The following is a 27,496-nucleotide window of genomic DNA, read 5'->3' on the forward strand; positions in this document are numbered from 1 at the left end:
AGGTCATTCTTAATTACAGATTCATCTGGACTGAAAATATTGGTTGGAAGAGAAGATACAAATAAAATACACACTTGCCTCATAATTCTTCACACAGGATTCTTGATAGTTTCCAGTCTGACTTCCATCAGGGATAAAGCACTGAAACTGCTTTAACTGCTCGTAAATGATGCAACAATGACCAATGATGCTGGCAGTGCAACTGTGTTCATGCGTCTTGACATTAGTTTGTGGGTGGTCTGCTTTGTTAACCCTTTCACTCCTGTCCATTTTTGAATGTTTTTCTGTCCCTTAGATTTTAGGCTCATTACATGGTATGTTTTTTGTTTTCAAGACATTCTGGGCTACTCATCCATCCATCCATCCATCCATCTATTTTCCAAACTGCTTATCCTACTGGGTCGCGGGGGGTCCAGAGCCTATGCCGGAAGCAATGGGCGCGGGGCAGGGAACAACCCAGGATGGGGGGCCAGTCCATCGCAGGGCACACTCACACACCATTCACTCTCACATGCACACCTACGGGCAATTTAACAACTCCAATTAGCCTCAGCATGTTTTTGGACTGTGGGGGGAAACCGGAGTACCCGGAGGAAACCCCACGATGACATGGGGAGAACATACAAACTCCACACACATGTGACCCAGGCGGAGACTCAGATATGTCATAATTTGATGTGCAAATGCTGACAGTCTGGATATCATCTTTTTTATGAGGAAAAACACTACCATATTTTACAGTTGGGATGAGGTTCTTTTTATTATAGACATCCCTTTTTTTTAACAACAAATCCACCTTATGTTATGATTGCCGGAGGACGAGCAGGCAGGAAGCAGGGAAGGATGAGGCAGGTAATACAGGATAAAGGAGAACAGGGTTTATTGAAGAGACCAGGTCAGACAGCGACGTGTATCACATCAATGATGGACACCCAACAGAGGAAGATGTGCGCTAATATACGCAAGACAAGCCGAAATAACAGGGAACAGCTGGGCACAATCGGGGAAGCACACGTGGATGATGAGGGGCGAGGCACGCACGAGGACCGGACGAGCTGGGCGTGAAACCTTGAATGTTTATTGCCAAAAAACTCAATTTTTATTTCATCGGACTATTGAATTTGGTCAGTGAACCTTGAGGTTTTTTTTGCCTCTCTTACGATCCTCCTCACTGTAGGTGGAAGAAAATAAAATTGGGTCCTCTTTCAGGCAGGTTTGTAACAGTTCCAGTTGATGTCCACTTTTTAATTATCGCCCCAACAGTAGAAATGGGCATTTTAAGGCGAGTAGCTATTTTTTAATACCCATTCCCTGACTTATGAAGATCAGCACACTTCTCCCTCATTTGGTCTGTGTCTCTTATCTTTCCCATGTTGATGGATGACTAAGGGAATTTGGCCTCCGTGTCTCCTCATGTTTGTACCCCAGTTAATCAGGAAGTCATGGATTACAGCATGAAGGTTCCTATTCACTCCTATCAGCTCCAAGATGTACAATTTACAGGGGAAACATGCTTCAGTTACATTGTGTTCACTTTACTCAATTTTTAATCAGGCATATTAAAAGGCCCCTTGACACCCCTTGACTGGGCCCCGGCGCAGACGCCCAGGCTGCCCATATTCCAGATTCGGCCATGGCTGACTGCAAGCTCCCTTGTTACATGGTGTCTGTGGGGAAACGGCTCATATCAGTATTACTGCTGCCCTCAGATCTCCTGTCCTATAGTGCAGTTCCGGTCAACTTTGGTCCTTCAAACCAATCTCTACATTTGCACCAACGACATGAAAACCCTGCGACCCTCTAATCACTGCTGTCGAAAAGCAGACTGAATCACCTTGACACTTTTTACAAAAGGTTCTTAAGAAGTACGTTTCATGTAACGATTCGGTAATTCACCCACGCCCCTTCAAATGAGTAGGACTGTGGTAAATTTAACTATATAAGTGAAAGTCAATAGACTAGCTTACTAGTTAGCGGCTGATTAAAAATCTGGATGCTTTATTGAAGAGGGTATCTTCAATAACTTTTCAATGGTGATTTGTATTAAGTCCAGAAGGGTGTAGATAGATGAAGTTTAATCAAAGTGACTAATGCACATTGGTGAAGGCACAGTTAGCAGAGGGGTCATCCAATTCTCCATACACAGACTTGGGGCCTATTGCCGATCCACAAACTTGACATTGATAGGAGCTCCTGGAGTGAGCAATCCATGGGTTTTGGCGTGGACCTTGTGAGTTAAGGGGGACACCTCGATACGAAACGTCTGGAGGAGCTGCAACACAGTAGGATAAAGAACACATGTTGAAGCACATTGCCATTATAGAACAGAAGTATGGGAAATGGAGCTCTACGTGGTTACGTTTTTCTATTTTTTTATAGTTGTTTTTAAGATTTTGCTTCAACCAATCAGTTGAGTACTTTGTTAATGTGCCTCTTTATACTCAACTGGTGTGTTGAAGCAAAATCTTAAAATCGTGGTCTGGATTTCTTACTTGCTGGACCTAAACTATCCACCTCTGAAATTTCCCATACAGATATACAGGAAGGGTGAAGTCGAGGGGCACATGTAACCAAATGTATTAAAAATGAAGCGAGTATGCTGTGTGCATGGCTATCTTTAGCATTATGTTGCCGCGATTGGAGTAGCCATAGCACTAAGGTCCAAATCAACCTCAGCCTTGGCTCAAAAAGCCAGGGAATGATCCAGAAAGATCACAGGGGACTCTAGTCAACATCCTCTGTACTCTGGCTCGGCTGCCTAATATGTGTTTGGCCTAGTGAGATGGTGCAGGAAGCTTGTGCTGCATTTTGATGCCATGTTACATGAACCTTCTAAAACAGGAAGCTTGTTAGACAAGCAAAGACCACAGAGACCCAGCAAAGAGTTTCCAGGAATGATGGTGAAACACTGATCACTTTACAAGGAAAAGGAACACAGTAACTTAAAGGGAACCTATTATGTTTTTCTGGTTTATCCCTTTCCTTTAATGTGTTATATAGGGAGTAACTCTCACCACATAAACCACTGTCCTCTAATCTGCCTGAAACGCCTCGTTGCAATTCCAGCCTTTATTTCCATGACATGGTGAGGTCACGTCATAACACAGTTCTTATTGGCCACCTACTTGCAAGGATCTGTCTGCAGACTGCAAGACATCCCAAAAATAAAATTATGAACAGTGAATATGAATATAATAGGTCCCCATGGAAGCACACCCTGTAAAGTCGTGGTTTGGCTTTTTGACCCTCGAGATTCTCTTCCATGTTACAAAAGTTGTTTTATCACCTGAGAAATATTTCTACAGTTGTTTTTTTGTCCTCTTTTAGGCCGAAGAATAGTTACATGCCTTTGTTAATGGTAGATCACTCTTCCTGCTGCACTACAAATAAAATAACTGATCAATCTACCAAGATGAGAAACAGAAGTGGATTCGGACAAACCCGGGTGATGGCCAGGTACATCTCGAGCTCGGCGATCCTCCTGCCCACACAGCTGCGTATCCCGTGGCCAAAGGGGATCGAGCCAAAGTTCTCTACTCGGTCAGCCGTGTCCTTCCGTATCCACCGATCTGGCTTGAATCGGCCAGCTTCCAGGAAGTAGTCTTCATCCATGGAGGTAGAATAATGGCACATGGCCAACTGAGTCTAAAGGAGAAAGATATGGATTTAATGTATGAAGTTCTCCTGCCCATTCAGCGGCGTCCTGCTTAGGGTCAGTAAGCCCCACACATACTGATTTAGCCACACTTCAGGCTACTGAGAGGCCACACCACGTCCATGAAACGGTCCTGCCTGGTTCTTACCCCTTTTGGGATCAAGTACCCCCCCACAATAAGGTCTTCATGTGTGATCCGACCATTTCCAGGCAGCACTGGGAACAGCCTGAGAGAGGTAACAGATGGGATGGGACTGAATGTTTGAATCCCGGACTTGCACACAGACCCTTTCCCACTTTGGGACACCCAAGATCATGCTTTCGCTACACAAATGAGCCAAAACCAAAAGAAAACCCCTCCAACAGTCATTTTAAGCTCCTTAGGTTCACCTGAGAGTCTCTTTCACCAGTCCTCGGATAAGCGGTAGGTGTGCGACATCCTCGCTGACGGCCACCTGGTCATGACCCAGCTTCCCCACCACCTCCTCGTACACCTGCTGCTGAACCTCTGGATGCAGTGCCAGCAGGTACGTAACCCAAGACAGCGTGAAGGACGTCTGTGCGACAGGCAGGAATGAGTAGCACTCCCATTAATCCATGGTCGTAATCATTAATAGTTCCTGATTGCTGCAGATGTTCCACAATTCCTCAGCATCCTTTAGATAATCATCCATTAAAGCCCACAGACCAGGAGTTAATCCTCACACACCTTACCCCACACCCCCACCCAGTGCTTTTTCTGCTGGTGTTGCCCTCTCTTGTCCCCTCTCACCACTCCCCACCCCAACGTGGTCGCCCTGCCTTCCTCACTGTATCTACTCCAGCCAGCAGCATCTCCGTCATGTTGGCGTAGATCTCCTCCAGCGACATCTCTTGGGTCACCAACAAGTGAGAGAGCAGCCCTCCTTTCACTTCTTCGCCATCAACCAGTTTCTTCTGAATCTCTGAAAGCTTCTTGTCAATATGGATCCTACCTGCAGGAGCATGTGTGGACAGAAATAGTGCTAAACACAGCACCTTGAGCTCAAACCTCAGAGCAAACCATAGTCTGAACTCTTGGTCATGCCCATGGGCTTATTTACAATGAGCCAATGGGATGTACTTAATGTTTGAGTTACATGCTTCTTTCTGCAACTGTCATTGATTAGTTACTCATGTTTTAAGTTAAACACATTCAACTGGATTTGAATAATATGAGAATAACCATTATTACTATGCCAAGTAATGAATCTCTCTTCATGATGAAAAGTTCTCTTGACAACCCTCCTTTCCATCCAAACCGTTACTCATCCTGCTTCCACCCACAAGCTCAGACCTCCCACCCACAGACCTACCCACCCCCCAGCTCCTGGTAAGTTCTCACTGAATTTGAATAGGCCATCCCAGGAGCTACAGAACTCCTCCCAGGGCTTGGGGAAGATGGGCCGCAGCCACTTGGGAATGGCTCCGGCATACATGGTGGTCTTGAAGGAGCTGAACATGAGGTGCAGAGCAGCGATGTACTCCAGGCTCTGTTTGGGAATCTCGTCCTGTAGGCAGCCCAGCCGACACTCATACAGGATGGTAGATACACCTGAACAGAAGGTGAAATGCGCTTAAAAGACACGACAACAGTATCTTAGACCTTTATAACCCCCCCCCCCCCCAACACCCCAGACCCAGAAAACTCCCCCTTCCTCACCTTCCATGGCATATTTAAAGAAGAGGTCATTGACATTGACCACCGTCTGCCCATCGACCTGTTTGCCACGCAGCGTCCGGATCCTGTCGATCAGGTCGTCGACCACTTCGTTCACATCGCCGGAGAAGACTGCCACGTCGTGTGGTCGCATGATCAGCTGCCTGAGGACGCTGCGCATCTTCAGCCATTCCTCGCCCTCCCTGCAGGGCGGCGATCCGAAGCCACAGTCAGTGAGAGTACGAGATCCTTCAGCAGAGAACAGTGGCTGGCACAGGGGTGGCCGTCAGCCAGCAGAGTGTAGGCTATGAGGGACTTGGTAGCATTAACAGCGCTGGAAAAGCTACGCTGTAGCTAGCTGGACCATATCTCACGACTGCACCTAAAATGCAGCCAATCACATTGTTGCACCTAAGATGCAGCCAATCACATTTTTGATTGGCAGTTTTACCTTGCTACCAGGCAGCAAAGAAAGTCGAATACGAAAGACACTGCAAGGCTTTACAATGACCTCAATGGCTGCCAGCCGCAAAGCTCACACTCACGCAGAGATGAGACCCGTGGAGCGGCCCCTCATGTCACGGTACTCCTGCCATGACTCCATGTTGGCCCGCTGAGGGGCTACGCCTTCCGACCTCAGAACCTGGGCCACCATGTCCCGGTCCGCGATGGACACCACCAGCTGCGGGCCAAACCTCGACTTGAAGATCTTTCCGTACTTTTTCCTGTGTTCCAACTGTAGAAAGAAGCTTTCAATTAGTGTAATCATACACAGGGTTGCATCATCAAAGTGTGTGTTTATTAAAGACATTATGTGATGCAGATGTGGTGTAACTTGGGTGAACTGTGCAATGTGGATACAGATATTTACTCATTCAATTGCTTTCAAGGTGGGAGGTAAAAACAACAATGGTTAATTGGGGTAACCACAAAAAAGCGCCCTGCTTTATTAACAATGGACACAAAAAGCTTCCTATTGCACTCAAAAGAAAATAAAGAGATGAAGCTTAGAGAGGTGGTGCTAATTTAATCATCTTAACTGGCAACTTTATTTTAATACGCAGAACAAATCATTTTACCAAATCTTATTATGGTTTACAGCCATCTGGACGGGGACTAAGGTCTTTACCTGACCTAAAAGAAAGAGGGTTTCTCTTTTAATCTGCCTACGGTCTTTACGGACATCTGAACGAAGACTAAGGTCTTTACCTGACCTAAAAGAAAGAGGGTTCCTCTTTTAATCTGCCTGCGATCTTTTCAAGAAAACACATCTGTTTACGGCATATGATCTTACATACAGTCACATGATGCTTTTGAACTGCAGTTTCTATTCTATTCTATTCTATTTTATACTGATTTGTTGCAATAACATCAATGAGGCAAGTAACAGTTTTCTTTTTTTGTGGTATATTTCAGGGTTGACAACTTCGGTCAGCTGGCTAGCCTAGATTTTCAATTCGAGACAAGTCGGCAAACGCATTTACATGTACTGTTCGTGACTGTTTCATTACCTTGTAATTAGTCTGTAGGGTTTGCAAACTATCCCAACGCTTTTGAGGAAGTTAATTTTAAGTTTATAATGGAATAATATAGATTTGCTATAGGATTTTTTTGCGTGAGCGTTTCACGCCAGATGCGTGAGAGCTGGCAGCACTGATATTTATCCCGAATTCCAACGTTCAACTAATTTGATAAAACGTTTTACTTGCACCCACACATTGCTCTGCTACAGAGAAACACTAACTAATAACCGGGTCACTTTCTGAAGAGGAAAATTGTAGTAGCAGTAGTAGTAATAATAATAATAATAATAATAATAATAATAATAATAATAATAATAATAATAATAATAATGTGCCCTGTGATGGGCTGGCCCCCATCCTGGGTTGTTCCCTGCCTCGTGCCCATTGCTTCCGGGATAGGCTACGGACCCCCCGCGACCCAGTAGGATAAGGGGTTTGGAAAATGGATGGATGGATGGATAATAATAATAATAATAATAATAATAATAATAATAATAATAATAATAAGATTTTTAAATCTGATGCTCTCATTTAGGGCAAAGAGGCCGTTCGTAAAAAGGTTAAGGTGCAGCGGCTAATAGGGTACAATTATACCACAATTAAAATGCAGCGCCGCCAGTGTCATTTCTGAAAGGTCACTAGAAATGTTATTGTTGAAAATAATTATTTCTCAATATTAACGGCAATCATATTCAGGAGAATCGACGTTTTCATGTAGTTTATGGCTAAAATACTCACTGGGAAACGTGCGTACCTGGTAAATGTGCATGAATTATCAGTATCCTAAGTACATTTAGCTCAGTCGACTGAAGAAGAAAAAAAAAAGAGAGACAACCGATTACATGAAATCTACTTTAGTTTGATCCCATTCTGTGGCCGGCTTGAGTACATTTATTCGAAGTGTAGATGGTTTGTGTGCTATGTAATTTTAATTTGGCTCTTTACTGCCAAAACTTGACAATCAGTTTGCCAAAACAGCAGAAGTTTTGCAGCAGCGGTGGGTGTTTATGGGACAGGATCCACCGCACGGATCTTACAGTTATGCGATCATCATTAAGCGTAATTTCTGTCTGTATTTGCATGCACTGCTTTCGCGAACTGGAGTTTGCAGCTCAGTATATTTTGAGTCTTTATAAAAGAACAACTCCCAACAAGCCTGCTCGTGGCTTCTTATATAAGCGGCATGTACAGCACTGTTCTTCTGGGATATAAACTATATATGACACTCACTTTAAACACTACATCACTCACCTGTATTTCGTGGATCCGGCTGAATCCGTCCCGGTAAAAGAACTCTATCAGGTTACTGATGGTGCTAGGTCCCGGCATCTCTTTGATGCTTTTTACCCGGCTGTCTTTATCCTCCTTCGCCGGCGCCGGCGTGGCTGCCAAGTTCTCGGGCAGAACATTTTCCTCCAGCTCCGGCACTGACCGACTCGAAAAAAGTCTGTGGTCAGGTGCAGCTGCCAGCAAAAATAAAGTATTTTCTGATTGTCTCAGCAACCTCCAGCTAAAAAGTACAGCTGATTTCTGATAAATGGCCATGATCACTGTTTGACATGACAGACTTTAGAAAAACGAAGAGGCGCAGGTTTCAGTCGTTTGCTCCACTAAAAATAAATATACAGCGTTTCGAAAGTGTTGGACGATTTATAACGGGACTGCTGGGGGTCCCTCACCGCCGGCTCTTTTAATGTCGCTCTTAGGGGTGTGCCGGGGGGAGGACTTCCAGAATGTATGAGAACCAGGTTACTTCCATAACTTAACAGTGCCGAATAACGCCTCCTAGAGACTCTCAAATTTCTGCCCTCACACGCTTGGACAATATGTACCAGATTTTAAAAGAAGCGAGAAAAAAACGTCAACAATGCAAATGTCAAGTGACGAGTCTTGCAAGTCTAAGCCGACTAATACTGTTAATACATAGTAATTTTCTTTCCTGCCAGATAAAAAGGGCAAGCCGTGCTATAAAGCACTTAAATGAGATAAAATCCTACCATTCCAAAATGTGTGCACTGTTAGTAAAGTTTCAACATATTCAAAACCTCCGTGTTAAGGGATTATTAACAGTGCATTCTGCCTGAAGGTTTGAATCTGCTTTTATGCAACTCAACTGCTAGTAATTGAAAAGAGCATTAACAGCTCTGCTCTCTAAAAGTAAAATTCAATGCGGATCTTGGTTGGTACATTCTAAAATTATAAAAAATAATATTTTTATTGCCCAGTCTTCAGATCCATGGAATGTTCCATCCGGTCAAATGCAAGGTTTCCATGTAAACATTTTGGGATTATGTATTTCCATGATGTGTCTGTGATGGGATCTATGATGGTTAAAGCATTTAACATTTTCCCGGAACCGAGAATGACCCATCAGATCCTGTCTTGGCAAAACCACTTCCCCCCTTGTTCTGTGAAGTTTGCTCAAACGTGCTTCATAAGGTAACTTTCACACCCAGTCAGGTATGACCTTTGTAGGTGATGCTTCTTAATAGCCACACTGTGTAAGTTACCTGTGTAAGCTATAGTTTTCTGATTTCAGTAAGGAAAGTAGCAACAAATGTTGGATTTTAAAATGTGACTGGAACAGAAAGCATAAACGTGACCACTGGATAAAGAGCGTTAAACATTCCATAGACACAGTGCAAAGACCCCTATCTGTAAGAATTCAGCAAAACATGATGTAAGGATTAATGTTCTTTTTGCAGTATGTGACGCAAATTACCATTAATAATTTTTGTGGATTCCCGAGTTTCTGTGTTTTTAGAGCAAATTTTTGTCGGTAACCATTTTATGCATTTCTGTAAAGTAATAGTGATGTAAATTGTACATGACAAATAATGACCTGCTCACAGTGCAATTTCACAGGTCTACAGGCTTAAGAACAGCATTGAACAGATGGGCTGTTGTGTAACTGCCAAGCAACCCCTGGGGAGTGTGGCGAGGGGATGTTAGTAGCGATAGCCTGGGAACGTATTCAGCCTGTAATCAGATTAATTCGGCTTGACCCGACAGTTTAAACTGAGAAAAAAGTATCTAAACATTGTCCGTTTTAGTTCAGTTATGTTGTATAATCTTGGATCTCACATCACTTTTTAGGTATGAAAATCTAACAAAATCTATCTATCTATCTATCTATCTATCTATCTATCTATCTATCTATCTATCTATCTATCTATCTATCTATTTTTTAAGCTTCAGTCTCTTTGGGACACATTGTCATATTTTATACGACATTTTTAATTTTAGAATGTTTTTATGGATTTAGAAAAAACACACACACAAACTTTCTTAAAAGGCAACGAAAATCCTTTGAAGTGACCACAGTCATTTTGAACCCAAACTGTAGTAAAAGTACAAGAGACATTAGAGGTATCCAGCCAGCCATCACAGTAACCACTTAATCCCAGTTGGGGGGGCACCAGAGCCTATCCTGGGAACAGTGGGTGCAGGTAGGAACCAGCACTGCAGAGCACGCGCACACACACACACACTCATGGGGCTTAGAGTCGCCAATTAACCTATGATGCACACTTTTGGACTGTGGGAGAAATCTGGAACCCCTGGTGAAAATCCACACAAACACAGGGAGAGCAGGACAAACACAGGGGGGTTATGCAGGATTCTGAAACAGGGCTGCCACTCACAACTATTTTCCCATCAATTACTCTATCGACTATTGTACCAATTTGGCGATTAATCTGAATGATTTTGTTCCTGAAAATAAAGTTGTCCATTTTATTCAAGTTAATTTTATTTTCACAAGAACAAACTATTTGTCATTGCAAGGCTTTATATGACAGACGCCGACTTTTCAGCACTGAATGGAGCTTACTTACTTACTCCCACAATTCCATAAGCAGATTAGTAGTATGTCTAAAATATTAATGACAGGCGTACTGTGATACCCAAGCGTTATAGTTATCGCCATAAGTTTGGTGTACCTTTATGCTTATATAATTCAGTTAGTGGAGCAAGTGCGATTTATATAGTCAGTGCAATTTGTATATTTTGTAAATATATTCTTTTATTACTCTTATACCTCACATTGAGTTGCCTGCATTTTCTCAATTTTGTTGTCAAGTGACAATGACAATAAAGATTATCTCATCTCATCTCATATGTGGGCAACCAGCCTTTTTAGGGACTGGAATGACTTCATTTTATTGTACAGTTTCAATATTTGGGAAATGAATGACCAACTTCTCTTCCAGTGGATATGAGGGTCATCCCAGAAGTCTTCATCTGAAAAGCCTGATGTCACAGGGTTCCGGTCACCTTGGGACTGTCCACCATCATGCAAAATGCCTACCGATGTTACCAAATTTATTAGGGTATTTAGATATTTCAAGATATTTCAGATTCAATCCAAAAGCTTTCACTGATGAAAAATTATTAAAATGCAGCTATTCATGATAGAATAACTTTGAATTTGAATAAGCTGTGTCTTTGTATGTTACAAAAATATATTTTGTCCTCTAATTTTAATCACAACTATATGTCTAGTCGGTATCTCTCTACCCACTACCTCAGCTCAGGTTCCTTTAACATCAGATAGATTACATATGTGCCTGTAGTCAGATTTTTGTTGCCGACGACTGGTCTGCCCAAGCCCCTGCCTTCAACTGCTACCCGATCTACATCCCTCATATCCCCTCCTGCAGATGGTGGGCCGACAAGAAGGTGCAACCTTTTTGGGCCATGCCCATTCTACACGCAAGTCAGTGCATTCAGTAGGTTGTTTCAAATTGTTAGGTTCTGTAAATGCATTGCAGCAGCAATACAACAATGCGCTGACAATAAAAAGAAAATGTTTTTTTGAACACTTAAATATTATTAAAATCAAGTAATCCAGCACTTTAACTCAAGTAAAAATTTGACTGAACATTTTTTTTTACCAGGAGTATCTGTACTTTGAGTCAAATAATGGGCTGTGTATTTGTATACTTCTGGCGGAAATGCAGTGAGCCCGTCACATTCATGCAGTTGACGTTTGTGCCATCGGTTATTCACAAGTTGGCTGTGAATGAGAATATTTCTAAAGAATACCGAAAGATTTCAGAAACTTGCAGATGCATAAGCCAAGAACTACTGAAATGATTTGGATCATATAAAATCATATATAAATATTTATAATACAAAATAATTTATGGTGTAAGTAATAATCTTTCTTACAATAATCCTATTCCCTATCTAACTTTTTATTCTATTTTCTTTGCAGTGTGTTTTTCCCCATTTGAACACAATCCACAATGAAGAGCACTGCACTGCACAGATGTATGTTTGTATATGTGACAAATAAAACTCAAATCACAAGGTCCTTGCTCAAGGGCCCAACTGCCATATCAGTATGCCAAACATGGGATTTGAACAAGCAACATTCCAATTGGCTTATTTACAAGAAAGACAACAGTACAGCATTTTATGGCGTCTTTTCATATGAATGAATCAATAACCCCGATTAAACCATTTATTCACTAAAGAAATGAAAATGTAAGACATTGTGTCTATTATTTGTAAAAATGTCTCACTGTATTATGACTTAAACAACAGTCAGATGACATTCTAGGAGCATCTGACGCAGAAATCACAGTAATTCCAAATGGTTTACGGAGAAAGAGGATCTAAACCCTAATGCTGTGAACAAAAAAAGGGATTCAAAAAATTTCACAGGAAGCCTGAGAAAAAATACTCCAGGATCAGGTATTCAAACCCATCAAAGCAAGTGAAAAACATGCAAGCAGGAAGGGAAATGAAAGCCCATATTAGCCGCGAAAGAGCATTCAGGGAATTAAGTTTTTAATATTCTTACCACACAGAAGGTGTCTTTCTTCTCCCGATCACCATCACAAAGGTTTTTTATGCTTAAAAATGTAGCCTTCACAAGACTTCACAATCATGGGCCAGACGAGGATAAATCCAGCCTCCTTGGCAACAGAGGTCAACCTTGATTTGCAGGTGCCAAACAGCCCTGGCACAATGGCCTAATCCCAGTTTGTTTCCGTTTGGTTTTAGTCATTGCCATTCTATATGCACACACACACACAGTTACAAATGAACATGAAATTGAGACATATATATAAACTGCGATGGGCTGGCCCCCCATCCTGGGTTGTTCCCTGCCTCGTGCCCATTGCTTCCGGGATAGGCTCCAGACCCCCTGCGACCCAGTAGGATAAGCGGTTTGGAAAATGGATGGATGGATATATATATACACACACACACACACATTTAAATAAATAAGACGCTCCGGAAACGTCCCCTCGACTTGGTCCAGCTGCTTGGGTCCTGTGAGCCGGATCACCCTCAGGGAAACGCGCCACATGGCCATTGTGCCGTAACTGACGCTCCCTCACAATGCAGGTAATGTGCCTCTTTCGGGACTCCTCTAGCACAAAGACAAACCAGCGGGACCCAAGGATTCTCCAAAGAGACACAGTACCGAAGGAGTCCAGTCTTCATCTCAGCTCACTGGATAGTGTCCATGTCTCACAGCCATTCAGCAAGACAGGGAGCACCAGGACTCTAAAGACTTCTTCTTGCAATCTTCTTGCAAAGATACGGGGAGCGACACACACCGCTTTCCAGTGACCTCAGGACCCCCTATGCTTTTCCAATCGGTCTGCTGACTTCATAGACCAGAGACATGAGTTTCAATGCCAAGATAAGTTATTAAAGGCTGGGATCTTGGTCTTTATCCAGGACACTGGCAAGCACCTATGAGTTACACAAAACCCCTGCTATGCATGAACAGCTGGCAGACGGTTGCAAGTGTCACAACACTGCTAATTAATCACATCTGGCAATGCATCAGGAGTCCTTCACAACTGCCTCGTTTCCGCCAAAGCGGGATGCTGCTGGTGCTGGACTTTTTCCCAATCCGGCACTGGTTCCATGTGTTTCCGCTGCAAAAAAATTACTCCAGTGCGGCACCACAGAAAACCTCGGCTCAGAATTTGGCACTGCAACATCACTGAAAGTGGGACGGGCTCTCACACCCAAACCAAACGCATGTGTGGAAAATTCAATCCATAATTGATATAGTTCAGTCTAACATAGGTGTAGGCAGGTGAGCAACTAACCAACTAATTAGTGCACTAGTTTAATTTTAAGATCGATCCGCTGGACACGTTTAAAGCATAAATTTGCAGGTCAAATAAAGTATTGCGGTTGAGTTGCAAAGAGACCATGAGGTGGACGGCAAGGCTGATTTAGCAGCATTATTGCACAGAATAACCTTTACTTTCACTTCCCCCATACTGCATTTGTTCTGTTCTTGATACCAGTGGAATTAGGCTGGTTCTCAACAGGCACCAAGCGAGAACTAGCCCTGCACCAGCTCTGGGGGCAGAAGTGAGGAAAACCTGAGATTGAATATCAGTGTCAAGGGCATGGTTTGTGTACTGCCATGTCCCTACGAATACTGTGGGAACAGCAACCAATTTGATTCCGACCAACATTTAAGCCAAATCCACACCCTTCAAAGCCCCAGAATGGTCCAGAACCTCAATTCAGTCTGACCACCTTAAAGTCACCTTAAAGTGTCAGACCAGTCTCACACTTGGTCACCACATTGAAAGGAGACCACAGCTTTTACAGCCAATCCCCAAAACTGGGTATTGATGGGAGTCAGCCTTTGCTTTTCATGCTATCCTTTGGTTCTGAGCTATCCAAGCTGTTGGTACTATGCCCAGAGTGCCATACATTACACTCAATCCTTTACTTCCATTGGGGAAATTCCCACACCTTCAACTTACTCTTTGTAGAACAAGCTGTCCACTGGTTGAGGGGCCCAGGGAGCTGGAGGTTAAGGAGTCTCACTCGAGAACCATGCAGAGGCTGGGTTTGAACCAGCAACCTTCACAGGAACCCAGGCTTAGCCCACTGAGCCACACTGCCAATATAGGACAGCTGCCTGTTCTTATTACTGCAAGTTATGCTACTAAAACTAATAGTGACAAAGATCCCTTGCACAAACCCCCCTATCCAGGGAGCCATTCTTGTCATAAGCTACAGGCAGCAAGCAATGTGATGTGCTTGGAATTCCTAGGCAGTCAAGAAGCATAATTCACAGCCAAGAAATGAGCAGACAACTGAACCATTCCAAATACTAATGCTTTATTCAGTCATAGGTGGCCTTGCTTCCCAGCACAAGGCAACTACAGCCATCCCATGAGGGGGAAGCAAGAGCATGGCAAGCAGTCCAGAATATGCCAGGCAAGTTGGGGCTCCTTCCATACTGGTACCATGCACAGCTAGGCAGGTTAGAGCAGTAGGTCCCTATCCCTTCAGAATATACAGCTGTCCAGGCTGACTAGCCGTGGGAGGACCCTGTTGGATAGCAATGGGGCCCAGAACACCTGTGCCTTGAGCACCTGCAAGGGCAAGGAGGGAGGGTCTCAGTCACAGCAACACAAGCCACCAGAGCATCTTTTGGTGGAGGCCAAACATACCTGCTACACCTGCAAGCCCACAGCTGGTGTCACAGCAGCCACACACCTGGTCATTCCCATCCACAGACACCCACCTGCAATGGGGAATAGCAATTGCTTAGCAGCTCAACCGATCCAGCATCATAATGCTGCAGCTACTGACCTGTTAGCGGCAAGAGGGAAGGAACAAGCCTTGTGTTGGGAATCCACAGGCACAGAAGCCACTGTTGCTCTCAGACTGCAAGTAATATACAGCTAGGGGGACACCAAAAGCTGGTCAGCTGCCATCACAGCCAGTTCATTTAAGCACAGAAATCCTGCACAAGTGCCTGTACTCACTGAGCTCCTGCCATCCTGAGAGAACCTGAAAGCATCCAGCTGAAGCTGCAGCTTGTCATCCTGCTTTCTGGGCAGGAACTGGGAGCGGGATCCTGTCACCTTGGCATCAGTCAGGCACCTGAAGGGCAGGCGTGTCAAGCAGCATTGCCCAAGCGGCCTCACACAGCCATACAATGTTACTCACCCAGAGTTCTGCACAAAGGCATAGCTAGGGACAGAGGTCACATCAGGGACCAAGGTGGCCACACAGCTGTCCACAAAGACACGCAGGGGCTGACTGTTGCCCACGAGGACAGAGGCTTCAATGTTCAGGACACTTCCCAGGAAGTACACATTGGAGGCCCTCTCATTCTGCCATGCATCTGCACACAGGGCACATGCACTTGAGGACAAGCCCACTGAGTAGAGCCAGATATGCTGCATGAACCCCTTGCCTACCATCCATCAGCCTCAGTGAGAAACTCAGTTGTGCCTCAGCCGCCATTGTAGCATAGTAGGGGATCCAGGTTGGCACCAGGGCATTGCTGCTCACATTCTGCTTCCTAAGGAGCAGGCAGCCTTTTGGGTCAGTAACTAGAATGGCTCCTAGGTCTAGGGAGCACCAAAGCTGACAGGGCATCCTCACCTCAAATAGTGACACTCAATGCCAACCATGGCACCATTGGTCCTCACAACAGGGAGGCCATTAATACCACTGGGTGCATAGATCAATGCAAAGCTGTAGACCAGGGCATCAGCAGTCATCTGGAGAAGAGCAACATCATTAGCACTAGCATAGCCAACACAGCAACCATGAGGAGGAAGGCCTCATACCGTCAGTGTACTTCCACAGGCCTGCAGCACAGACTGAAACCTCACTGTGCCAGAAGCGTCCTGCCCAGTGGGTGTACAGCCACCGAAGGTGATGTCTGATGCATTGATTGGCTGACCATTACCAAAGAGGACTGGTTGCACAAGCACCACAACATAATCCTCCCCACATACAACGTTCACACCATTAGGGTTGACCTGAATGCCAGTCACAGATTTAACCAGAGCAGGAGCAACTTGCTTGGTGAGAACAAGCCCGCCCGGGAGGCCCGCCGTCTGGGGAGCCACGAGCCCGCCCGGGAGGCCCACCGACTGGGGAGCCCCTTTCTTAGCCAGATAACCAGCCAGCAACTGGGTAGTCTTTGCAGGAAACCCTAATTTCTGTTGAGCTTCACAGCTGCAAGCTAATGCAACAAGCAGCACTAACACAGCCCTATGCACTGCCATTGTTCCAAAGCTGGTAACAAAGCACACTATACTAGCTCTGTTGCTAGCAGACTGTTTTATAGCATGCTGACATCATCTCCACCCCATAGGCCTGTTCTGATTTGTCAGTTTCGAATCCTTGCCATGCAGTGTTAATCAAACGCTGCCTAACGACCCTAACGACCGATACCTTTCTACCAGCAGTCATCAGTTGAGATTTTAGTGGTGTTGTTTGGCTTAAATCATTTTGACTTCTTGACACAACAGCATGTGACTAACATGTGGGATATATTATCACTGTCCAATGCAAAATATCTATCTTCCCAAATCCATTGTTTCAGTAGCGATAATAAACACATTTTCTTAGAAACAATATTGCACAACTTCAAACCTGAAACAACGTAATGAAACACCCTTAGCATCACAAATAGAAATGTATCGTCACACAGTCATAAGCAAACTGTTTCCTGCGCAAAATTTTTTTTTAAATCATCCGTTTGCTTTGTGTGGTGATGACATGGAAAGTGACCGCAGGCTCTGTGTATTTGTTTATCTATTCATGTCAATTTACCAGTTGATTTACGTTCCTACCCTCACCTATGGTCATGAGCTATGGGTAGTGACCGAAAGAACAAGATCGCGAGTACAAGCGGCCGAAATGAGTTTCCTCCGCAGGGTGGCTGGGCTCTCCCTTAGAGATAGGGTGAGGAGCTCGGTCATCCGGGAGGGACTCAGAGTAGAGCTGCTGCTCCTTTGCATTGAGAGGAGCCAGATGAGGTGGCTCGGGCATCTGCTTAGGATACCTCCTGGACGCCTCCCTGGTGAGGTATTCCGGGCATGTCCCACTGGCAGGAGGCCCCAGGGAAGACCCCGGACATGCTGGAGGGACTATGTCTCTCGCCTGGCCTGGGAACGCCTTGGGATTCCCCCGGAGGAGCGGGATGAAGTGGCCGTGAAGAGGGAAGTCTGGGTTTCCCTGCTGAGACTGCTGCCCCCGCGACCCGACCTTGGATCCAGCAGAAGATAATGGATGGATGGATAACAGAAGACAGAATTTTTATGACACTATCAGTCAAAATGAGAGACAAGAAGAAAGTCTGAGGCAACCTCTGATCGTCACATTACATTGCCATTTATGTTAATCTTATAAACTGCAAAGTGCATCTCATTTAAAGGTGAAAAAAACTGTCGTGATGCAGTCATTACTGTCATCACATTACATAGGCATTCATGTAGATGTTGCAAACTGCAATCGAAACGAAACTCACTTATGAGGAAATACATGAAATCACTCTTAGTATCAACATGCATCACATGGCTGACAGTCTGGCAAAAGTTCTGTTTTGTTGCCCAGTACTCAGTGACAAATACACTCAAACTTCAATAATTTATCATCGCTGATTCTTCATGATCTTGTCCATGTAAGTAACCAAGAGACTCTGGAGGAAACCCACCACAGACACAGAACCAGGGACAAGATACAAGATGATCTGCAGCCATGCCACCTGCAGTTCAGAGTAGGCAATACACATGAAGCTAAGCAGGCTTGGACCTGGCCAGTACTTGGAGAGGAGACCAGCTAGGAATGCCGTGTTCCTGCTGGAAGAGGTGCTGGTGTGACCAACAGGTTAGGCCATGCTGTGGTCCTTGTGGACCGCAAAGCAGTGGCAAGGGCGCTGTGCTGTAAGACTGCTGCCAAGGTGCTGACTCTTTCATGTCATAAAACAACAGCAAATTTATTTTTGTATAGCGCGTTATCACAACATTGTCTCAAAGTGCTTAACAGCATCCGCATCCAAAGCCCCCAGTGAGTAAACCATAGGCGACAGTGGCAAGGAAAAACTCCCAAGAAGGAAGAAATCTTGGGACGGACCAGACTCAAAGGGGAAGCCCATCCTCCAGGGGCCGGCAGGGAGAGTCAAATTGGAGAGATGGCTAAGTGCTGAGTCATACTGTCCAAATCATAAGATTTGAGACACAACCGGGGAGCAGGGAGGTGATGACAAGCTGGTGCAGACTCTCCTTCGAATCGCCAGGCAACCAGAGGTAAGGCAGCGGGTAATACATGGAAGATGACACAGGCAGAACAGTGAGCTGGATGCAGGGACGTCACTGGTACTGGGGACGTCACATGTAGCAGGGTGTGCTGGACATTTTGAATGACTGAGGTCTCCAATGACTTGCCAAGGTAAGTCATTAAAGGCTGGGATCTTGGTCTTTATCCAGGACACTGGCAAGCACCTATGAGTTACACAAAGCCCTGCTATGCATGAACAGCTGGCAGATGGTTGCAAGTGTCACAACACTGCTAATTAATCACATCTGGCAATGCATCAGGAGTCCTTCACAACTGCCTCGTTTCCGCCAAAGCGGGATGCTGCTGGTGCTGGACTTTTTCCCAATCTGGCACTGGTTCCATGTGTTTCCGCTGCAAAAAAATGACTCCAGTGCGGCACCACAGAAAACCGCGGCTCAGAATTTGGCACTGCAACATCACTGAAAGTGGGACGGGCTCTCACACCCAAACCAAACGCATGTGTGGAAAACTCAATCCATAACTGATATAGTTCAGTCAAACATAATCGGTGTAGGCAGGGGAGCAGCTAACCAACTAATCAGTGGACTAGTTTAATTTTAAGATCGATCCGCTGGACACGTTTAAAGCATAAATTTGCAGGTCAAATAAAGTATTGCGGTTGAGTTGCAAAGAGACCATGAGGTGGACGGCATGGCTGATTTAGCAGCATTATTGCACAGAATAACCTTTACTTTCACTTCCCCCATACAGCATTTGTTCTGTTCTTGATACCAGTGGAATTAGGCTGGTTCTCAACAGGCACCAAATGAGAACTAGCCCTGCACCAGCTCTGGGGGCAGAAGTGAGGAAAACCTGAGATTGAATATCAATGTCAAGGGCATGGTTTGTGTACTGCCATGTCCCTACGAATACTGTGGGAACAGCAACCAATTTGATTCCGACCAACATTTAAGCCAAATCCACACCCTTCAAAGCCCCAGAATGGTCCAGAACCTCAATTCAGTATGACCACCTTAGTCACCTTAAAGTGTCAGACCAGTCTCACACTTGATCACCACATTGAAAGGAGACCACAGCTTTTACAGCCAATCCCCAAAACTGGGTATTGATGGGAGTCAGCCTTTGCTTTTCATGCTATCCTTTGGTTCTGAGCTATCCAAGCTGTTGGTACTATGCCCCGAGTGCCATACATTACACTCAAGCCTTTGCCTCCGATACAGAAATTCCCACACCTTCAACTTACTCTTTGTAGAACAAGCTGTCCACTGCATGAGGGGCCCAAGGAGCTGGAGGTTAAGGAGAACCATGCAGAAGCTGGGTTTGAACCAGCAACCTTCACAGGAACCCAGGCTTAGCCCACTGAGCCACACTGCCAATATAGGACAGCTGCCTGTTCTTATTACTGCAAGTTATGCTACTAAAACTAATAGTGACAAAGATCCCTTGCACAACCCCCCCTATCCAGGGAGCCATTCTTGTCGTAAGCTACAGGCAGCAAGCAATGTGACGTGCTTGGAATTCCTAGGCAGTCAAGAAGCATAATTCACAGCCAAGAAATGAGCAGACAACTGAACCATTCCAAATACTAATGCTTTATTCAGTCATAGGTGGTGGCCTTGCTTCCCTGCACAGGGCAACTACAGCCATCCCATGAGGGGGAAGCATGAGCATGGCAAGCAGTCCAGAATATGCCAGGCAAGTTGGGGCTCCTTCCATCCTGGTACCATGCACAGCTAGGCAGGTTAGAGCAGTAGGTCCCTATCCCTTCAGAATATACAGCTGTCCAGGCTGACTAGCCGTGGGAGGACCCTGTTGGATAGCAATGGGGCCCAGAACACCTGTGCCTTGAGCACCTGCAAGGGCAAGGAGGGAGGGTCTCAGTCACAGCAACACAATCCACCAGAGCATCTTTTGGTGGAGGCCAAGCGTACCTGCTACACCTGCAAGCCCACAGCTGGTGTCACAGCAGCCACACACCTGGTCATTCCCATCCACAGACATCCACCTGCAATGGGGAATAGCAATTGCTTAGCAGCTCAACCGATCCAGCATCATAATGCTGCAGCTACTGACCTGTTAGCGGCAAGAGAGAAGGAACAAGCCTTGTGTTGGGAATCCACAGGCACAGAAGCCACTGTGGCTCTCAGGCTGCAAGTAATGTACAGCTGGGGGGGGGCGGGAACACACCAAAAGCTGGTCAGCTGCCATCACAGCCAGTTCATTTAAGCACAGAAATCCTGCACAAGTGCCTGTACTCACTGAGCTCCTGCCGTCCTGAGAGAACCTGAAAGCATCCAGCTGAAGCTGCAGCTTGTCATCCTGCTTTCTGGGCAGGAACTGGGAGCGGGATCCTGTCACCTTGGCATCAGTCAGGCACCTGAAGGGCAGGCATGTCAAGCAGCATTGCCCAAGCGGCCTCACACAGCCATACAATGTTACTCACCCAGAGTTCTGCACAAAGGCATAGCTAGGGACAGAGGTCACATCAGGGACCAAGGTGGCCACACAGCTGTCCACAAAGACACGCAGGGGCTGACTGTTGCCCACGAGGACAGAGGCTTCAATGTTCAGGACACTTCCCAGGAAGTACACATTGGAGGCCCTCTCATTCTGCCATGCATCTGCACTTGAGGACAAGCCCACTGAGTAAAGCCAGATATGCTGCATGAACCCCTTGCCTACCATCCATCAGCCTCAGTGAGAAACTCAGTTGTGCCTCAGCCGCCATTGTAGCATAGTAGGGGATCCAGGTTGGCACCAGGGCATTGCTGCTCACATTCTGCTTCCTAAGGAGCAGGCAGCCTTTTGGGTCAGTAACTAGAAATGCTGCTAGGTCTAGGGAGCACCAAAGCTGACAGGGCATCCTCACCTCAAATAGTGACACTCAATGCCAACCATGGCACCATTGGTCCTCACAATGGGGAGGCCATTAATACCACTGGGTGCGTAGATCAATACAAAGCTGTAGACCAGGGCATCAGCAGTCATCTGGAGAAGAGCAACATCATTAGCACTAGCATAGCCAACACAGCAACCATAAGGAGGAAGCCCTCATACCGTCAGTGTACTTCCACAGCCCTGCAGCACAGACTGAAACCTCACTGTGCCAGAAGCGTCCTGCCCAGTGGGTGTACAGCCACCGAAGGTGATGTCTGATGCATTGATTGGCTGACCATTACCAAAGAGGATTGGTTGCACAAGCACCACAACATAATCCTCCCCACATACAACACTCACAGCATCAGGGTTGACCTGAATGCTAGTCACAGATTTAGCCAGAGCAGGAGCAACTTGCTTGGTGAGAACGAGCCCACTCGGGAAGCCCGCCGACTGGGGAGCCACGAGCCCGCCCGGGAGGCCCGCCGACTGGGGAGCCACGAGCCCGCCCGGGAGGCCCGCCGACTGGGGAGCCACGAGCCCGCCCGGGAGGCCCGCCGACTGGGGAGCCACGAGCCCGCCCGGGAGGCCCGCCGACTGGGGAGCCCCTTTCTTAGCCAGATAACCAGCCAGCAACTGGGTAGTCTTTGCAGGAAACCCTAATTTCTGTTGAGCTTCACAGCTGCAAGCTAATGCAACAAGCAGCACTAACACAGCCCTATGCACTGCCATTGTTCCAAAGCTGGTAACGAAGCACACTATACTAGCTCTGTTGCTGGCAGACTGTTTTATAGCATGCTGACATCATCTCCACCCCATAGGCCTGTTCTGATTTGTCAGTTTCGAATCCTTGCCATGCAGTGTTAATCAAACGTTGCCTAACGACCCTAACGACTGATACCTTTCTACCAGCAGTCATCAGTTGAGATTTTAGTGGTGTTGTTTGGCTTAAATCATTTTGACTTCTTGACACAACAGCATGTGGCTAACATGTGGGATATATTATCACTGTCTGATGCAAAGTACCTATCTCCTCAAATCAATTGTTTCAGTAGCATTAATGAACACATTTTCTTAGAAACAATTGCAAAATTTCAAAAGTTCTGTTTTGTTGCCCAGAACACAGTGACAAATACACTCAAACTTCAATAAATTATCATCGCTGATTCTTCATGATCTTGTCCATGAAAGTAAACAAGAGACTCTGGAGGAAACCCACCACATACACAGAACCAGGGACAAGATACAAGATGGTCAGCAGCCATGCCACCTGCAGTTCAGAGTAGGCAATACACATGAAGCTAAGCAGGCTTGGACCTGGCCAGTACTTGGAGAGGAGACCAGCTAGGAATGCCGTGTTCCTGCTGGAAGAGGTGCTGGTGTGACCAACAGGTTAGGCCATGCTGTGGTCCTTGTGGACCGCAAAGCAGTGGCAAGGGCGCTGTGCTGTAAGACTGCTGCCAAGGTGCTGACTCTTTCATGTCATAAAACAACAGCAAATTTATTTTTGTATAGCGCGTTATCACAACATTGTCTCAAAGTGCTTAACAGCATCCGCATCCAAAGCCCCCAGTGAGTAAACCATAGGCGACAGTGGCAAGGAAAAACTCCCAAGAAGGAAGAAATCTTGGGACGGACCAGACTCAAAGGGGAAGCCCATCCTCCAGGGGCCGGCAGGGAGAGTCAAATTGGAGAGATGGCTAAGTGCTGAGTCATACTGTCCAAATCATAAGATTTGAGACACAACCGGGGAGCAGGGAGGTGATGACAAGCTGGTGCAGACTCTCCTTCGAATCGCCAGGCAACCAGAGGTAAGGCAGCGGGTAATACATGGAAGATGACACAGGCAGAACAGTGAGCTGGATGCAGGGACGTCACTGGTACTGGGGACGTCACATGTAGCAGGGTGTGCTGGACATTTTGAATGACTGAGGTCTCCAATGACTTGCCAAGGTAAGTCATTAAAGGCTGGGATCTTGGTCTTTATCCAGGACACTGGCAAGCACCTATGAGTTACACAAAGCCCTGCTATGCATGAACAGCTGGCAGATGGTTGCAAGTGTCACAACACTGCTAATTAATCACATCTGGCAATGCATCAGGAGTCCTTCACAACTGCCTCGTTTCCGCCAAAGCGGGATGCTGCTGGTGCTGGACTTTTTCCCAATCCGGCACTGGTTCCATGTGTTTCCGCTGCAAAAAAATGACTCCAGTGCGGCACCACAGAAAACCGCGGCTCAGAATTTGGCACTGCAACATCACTGAAAGTGGGACGGGCTCTCACACCCAAACCAAACGCATGTGTGGAAAACTCAATCCATAACTGATATAGTTCAGTCAAACATAATCGGTGTAGGCAGGGGAGCAGCTAACCAACTAATCAGTGGACTAGTTTAATTTTAAGATCGATCCGCTGGACACGTTTAAAGCATAAATTTGCAGGTCAAATAAAGTATTGCGGTTGAGTTGCAAAGAGACCATGAGGTGGACGGCATGGCTGATTTAGCAGCATTATTGCACAGAATAACCTTTACTTTCACTTCCCCCATACAGCATTTGTTCTGTTCTTGATACCAGTGGAATTAGGCTGGTTCTCAACAGGCACCAAATGAGAACTAGCCCTGCACCAGCTCTGGGGGCAGAAGTGAGGAAAACCTGAGATTGAATATCAATGTCAAGGGCATGGTTTGTGTACTGCCATGTCCCTACGAATACTGTGGGAACAGCAACCAATTTGATTCCGACCAACATTTAAGCCAAATCCACACCCTTCAAAGCCCCAGAATGGTCCAGAACCTCAATTCAGTATGACCACCTTAGTCACCTTAAAGTGTCAGACCAGTCTCACACTTGATCACCACATTGAAAGGAGACCACAGCTTTTACAGCCAATCCCCAAAACTGGGTATTGATGGGAGTCAGCCTTTGCTTTTCATGCTATCCTTTGGTTCTGAGCTATCCAAGCTGTTGGTACTATGCCCCGAGTGCCATACATTACACTCAAGCCTTTGCCTCCGATACAGAAATTCCCACACCTTCAACTTACTCTTTGTAGAACAAGCTGTCCACTGCATGAGGGGCCCAAGGAGCTGGAGGTTAAGGAGAACCATGCAGAAGCTGGGTTTGAACCAGCAACCTTCACAGGAACCCAGGCTTAGCCCACTGAGCCACACTGCCAATATAGGACAGCTGCCTGTTCTTATTACTGCAAGTTATGCTACTAAAACTAATAGTGACAAAGATCCCTTGCACAACCCCCCCTATCCAGGGAGCCATTCTTGTCGTAAGCTACAGGCAGCAAGCAATGTGACGTGCTTGGAATTCCTAGGCAGTCAAGAAGCATAATTCACAGCCAAGAAATGAGCAGACAACTGAACCATTCCAAATACTAATGCTTTATTCAGTCATAGGTGGTGGCCTTGCTTCCCTGCACAGGGCAACTACAGCCATCCCATGAGGGGGAAGCATGAGCATGGCAAGCAGTCCAGAATATGCCAGGCAAGTTGGGGCTCCTTCCATCCTGGTACCATGCACAGCTAGGCAGGTTAGAGCAGTAGGTCCCTATCCCTTCAGAATATACAGCTGTCCAGGCTGACTAGCCGTGGGAGGACCCTGTTGGATAGCAATGGGGCCCAGAACACCTGTGCCTTGAGCACCTGCAAGGGCAAGGAGGGAGGGTGTCTGTCACAGCAACACAATCCACCAGAGCATCTTTTGGTGGAGGCCAAGCGTACCTGCTACACCTGCAAGCCCACAGCTGGTGTCACAGCAGCCACACACCTGGTCATTCCCATCCACAGACATCCACCTGCAATGGGGAATAGCAATTGCTTAGCAGCTCAACCGATCCAGCATCATAATGCTGCAGCTACTGACCTGTTAGCGGCAAGAGAGAAGGAACAAGCCTTGTGTTGGGAATCCACAGGCACAGAAGCCACTGTGGCTCTCAGGCTGCAAGTAATGTACAGCTGGGGGGGGGGGGGCGGGAACACACCAAAAGCTGGTCAGCTGCCATCACAGCCAGTTCATTTAAGCACAGAAATCCTGCACAAGTGCCTGTACTCACTGAGCTCCTGCCATCCTGAGAGAACCTGAAAGCATCCAGCTGAAGCTGCAGCTTGTCATCCTGCTTTCTGGGCAGGAACTGGGAGCGGGATCCTGTCACCTTGGCATCAGTCAGGCACCTGAAGGGCAGGCATGTCAAGCAGCATTGCCCAAGCGGCCTCACACAGCCATACAATGTTACTCACCCAGAGTTCTGCACAAAGGCATAGCTAGGGACAGAGGTCACATCAGGGACCAAGGTGGCCACACAGCTGTCCACAAAGACACGCAGGGGCTGACTGTTGCCCACGAGGACAGAGGCTTCAATGTTCAGGACACTTCCCAGGAAGTACACATTGGAGGCCCTCTCATTCTGCCATGCATCTGCACAAAGGGCACATGCACTTGAGGACAAGCCCACTGAGTAAAGCCAGATATGCTGCATGAACCCCTTGCCTACCATCCATCAGCCTCAGTGAGAAACTCAGTTGTGCCTCAGCCGCCATTGTAGCATAGTAGGGGATCCAGGTTGGCACCAGGGCATTGCTGCTCACATTCTGCTTCCTAAGGAGCAGGCAGCCTTTTGGGTCAGTAACTAGAAATGCTGCTAGGTCTAGGGAGCACCAAAGCTGACAGGGCATCCTCACCTCAAATAGTGACACTCAATGCCAACCATGGCACCATTGGTCCTCACAATGGGGAGGCCATTAATACCACTGGGTGCGTAGATCAATACAAAGCTGTAGACCAGGGCATCAGCAGTCATCTGGAGAAGAGCAACATCATTAGCACTAGCATAGCCAACACAGCAACCATGAGGAGGAAGGCCTCATACCGTCAGTGTACTTCCACAGCCCTGCAGCACAGACTGAAACCTCACTGTGCCAGAAGCGTCCTGCCCAGTGGGTGTACAGCCACCGAAGGTGATGTCTGATGCATTGATTGGCTGACCATTACCAAAGAGGATTGGTTGCACAAGCACCACAACATAATCCTCCCCACATACAACACTCACAGCATCAGGGTTGACCTGAATGCTAGTCACAGATTTAGCCAGAGCAGGAGCAACTTGCTTGGTGAGAACGAGCCCACTCGGGAAGCCCGCCGACTGGGGAGCCACGAGCCCGCCCGGGAGGCCCGCCGACTGGGGAGCCACGAGCCCGCCCGGGAGGCCCGCCGACTGGGGAGCCACGAGCCCGCCCGGGAGGCCCGCCGACTGGGGAGCCACGAGCCCGCCCGGGAGGCCCGCCGACTGGGGAGCCACGAGCCCGCCCGGGAGGCCCGCCGACTGGGGAGCCCCTTTCTTAGCCAGATAACCAGCCAGCAACTGGGTAGTCTTTGCAGGAAACCCTAATTTCTGTTGAGCTTCACAGCTGCAAGCTAATGCAACAAGCAGCACTAACACAGCCCTATGCACTGCCATTGTTCCAAAGCTGGTAACGAAGCACACTATACTAGCTCTGTTGCTGGCAGACTGTTTTATAGCATGCTGACATCATCTCCACCCCATAGGCCTGTTCTGATTTGTCAGTTTCGAATCCTTGCCATGCAGTGTTAATCAAACGTTGCCTAACGACCCTAACGACTGATACCTTTCTACCAGCAGTCATCAGTTGAGATTTTAGTGGTGTTGTTTGGCTTAAATCATTTTGACTTCTTGACACAACAGCATGTGGC

At 46.6% G+C, this 27,496-nt stretch overlaps 3 protein-coding genes across 8 annotated transcripts; all 3 read right to left on the reverse strand.

The window, feature by feature from the left end:
* Nucleotides 1-863: 863 nt before the first annotated feature.
* Nucleotides 864-8,569, reverse strand: LOC125710287 (cytochrome P450 27C1). The gene is made up of 9 exons (XM_048979854.1): nt 8,108-8,569; nt 5,879-6,069; nt 5,337-5,536; nt 5,019-5,228; nt 4,466-4,629; nt 4,046-4,212; nt 3,804-3,882; nt 3,442-3,645; nt 864-2,272 (listed from the first exon to the last, which is right to left on the reverse strand). Exons 1-9 carry the CDS (start codon nt 8,399-8,401, stop codon nt 2,156-2,158), a joined length of 1,626 nt encoding a protein of 541 aa, XP_048835811.1. The 5' UTR covers nt 8,402-8,569; the 3' UTR covers nt 864-2,155.
* A 6,385-nt stretch (nt 8,570-14,954) lies between these two features.
* Nucleotides 14,955-27,280, reverse strand: LOC125710187 (zona pellucida sperm-binding protein 3-like). Of its 6 annotated transcripts, none has more exons than XM_048979610.1 (8): nt 26,655-27,280; nt 26,467-26,585; nt 26,280-26,383; nt 26,026-26,203; nt 15,625-15,742; nt 15,449-15,540; nt 15,307-15,380; nt 14,955-15,228 (listed from the first exon to the last, which is right to left on the reverse strand). In XM_048979610.1, the coding sequence occupies exons 1-8, from the start codon at nt 27,240-27,242 to the stop codon at nt 15,134-15,136; spliced, it is 1,368 nt and encodes a 455-aa protein (XP_048835567.1). In that variant the 5' UTR covers nt 27,243-27,280; the 3' UTR covers nt 14,955-15,133. The 6 variants fall into 6 exon arrangements, with proteins under 6 accessions (XP_048835567.1, XP_048835568.1, XP_048835569.1 ...); XM_048979611.1 differs by lacking the exon at nt 15,625-15,742 and adding an exon at nt 25,842-25,959; XM_048979612.1 differs by lacking the exons at nt 15,449-15,540; nt 15,625-15,742 and adding exons at nt 25,652-25,743; nt 25,842-25,959.
* Nucleotides 20,475-22,547, reverse strand: LOC125710188 (zona pellucida sperm-binding protein 3-like). Its single transcript, XM_048979615.1, has 8 exons — nt 21,956-22,547; nt 21,768-21,886; nt 21,581-21,684; nt 21,342-21,519; nt 21,158-21,275; nt 20,972-21,063; nt 20,830-20,903; nt 20,475-20,751 (listed from the first exon to the last, which is right to left on the reverse strand). The coding sequence occupies exons 1-8, from the start codon at nt 22,505-22,507 to the stop codon at nt 20,657-20,659; spliced, it is 1,332 nt and encodes a 443-aa protein (XP_048835572.1). The 5' UTR covers nt 22,508-22,547; the 3' UTR covers nt 20,475-20,656.
* Nucleotides 27,281-27,496: the final 216 nt, after the last annotated feature.

Source organism: Brienomyrus brachyistius, chromosome 16 (genome assembly GCF_023856365.1).
Source record: "Brienomyrus brachyistius isolate T26 chromosome 16, BBRACH_0.4, whole genome shotgun sequence".
NCBI lineage: Eukaryota > Metazoa > Chordata > Actinopteri > Osteoglossiformes > Mormyridae > Brienomyrus > Brienomyrus brachyistius.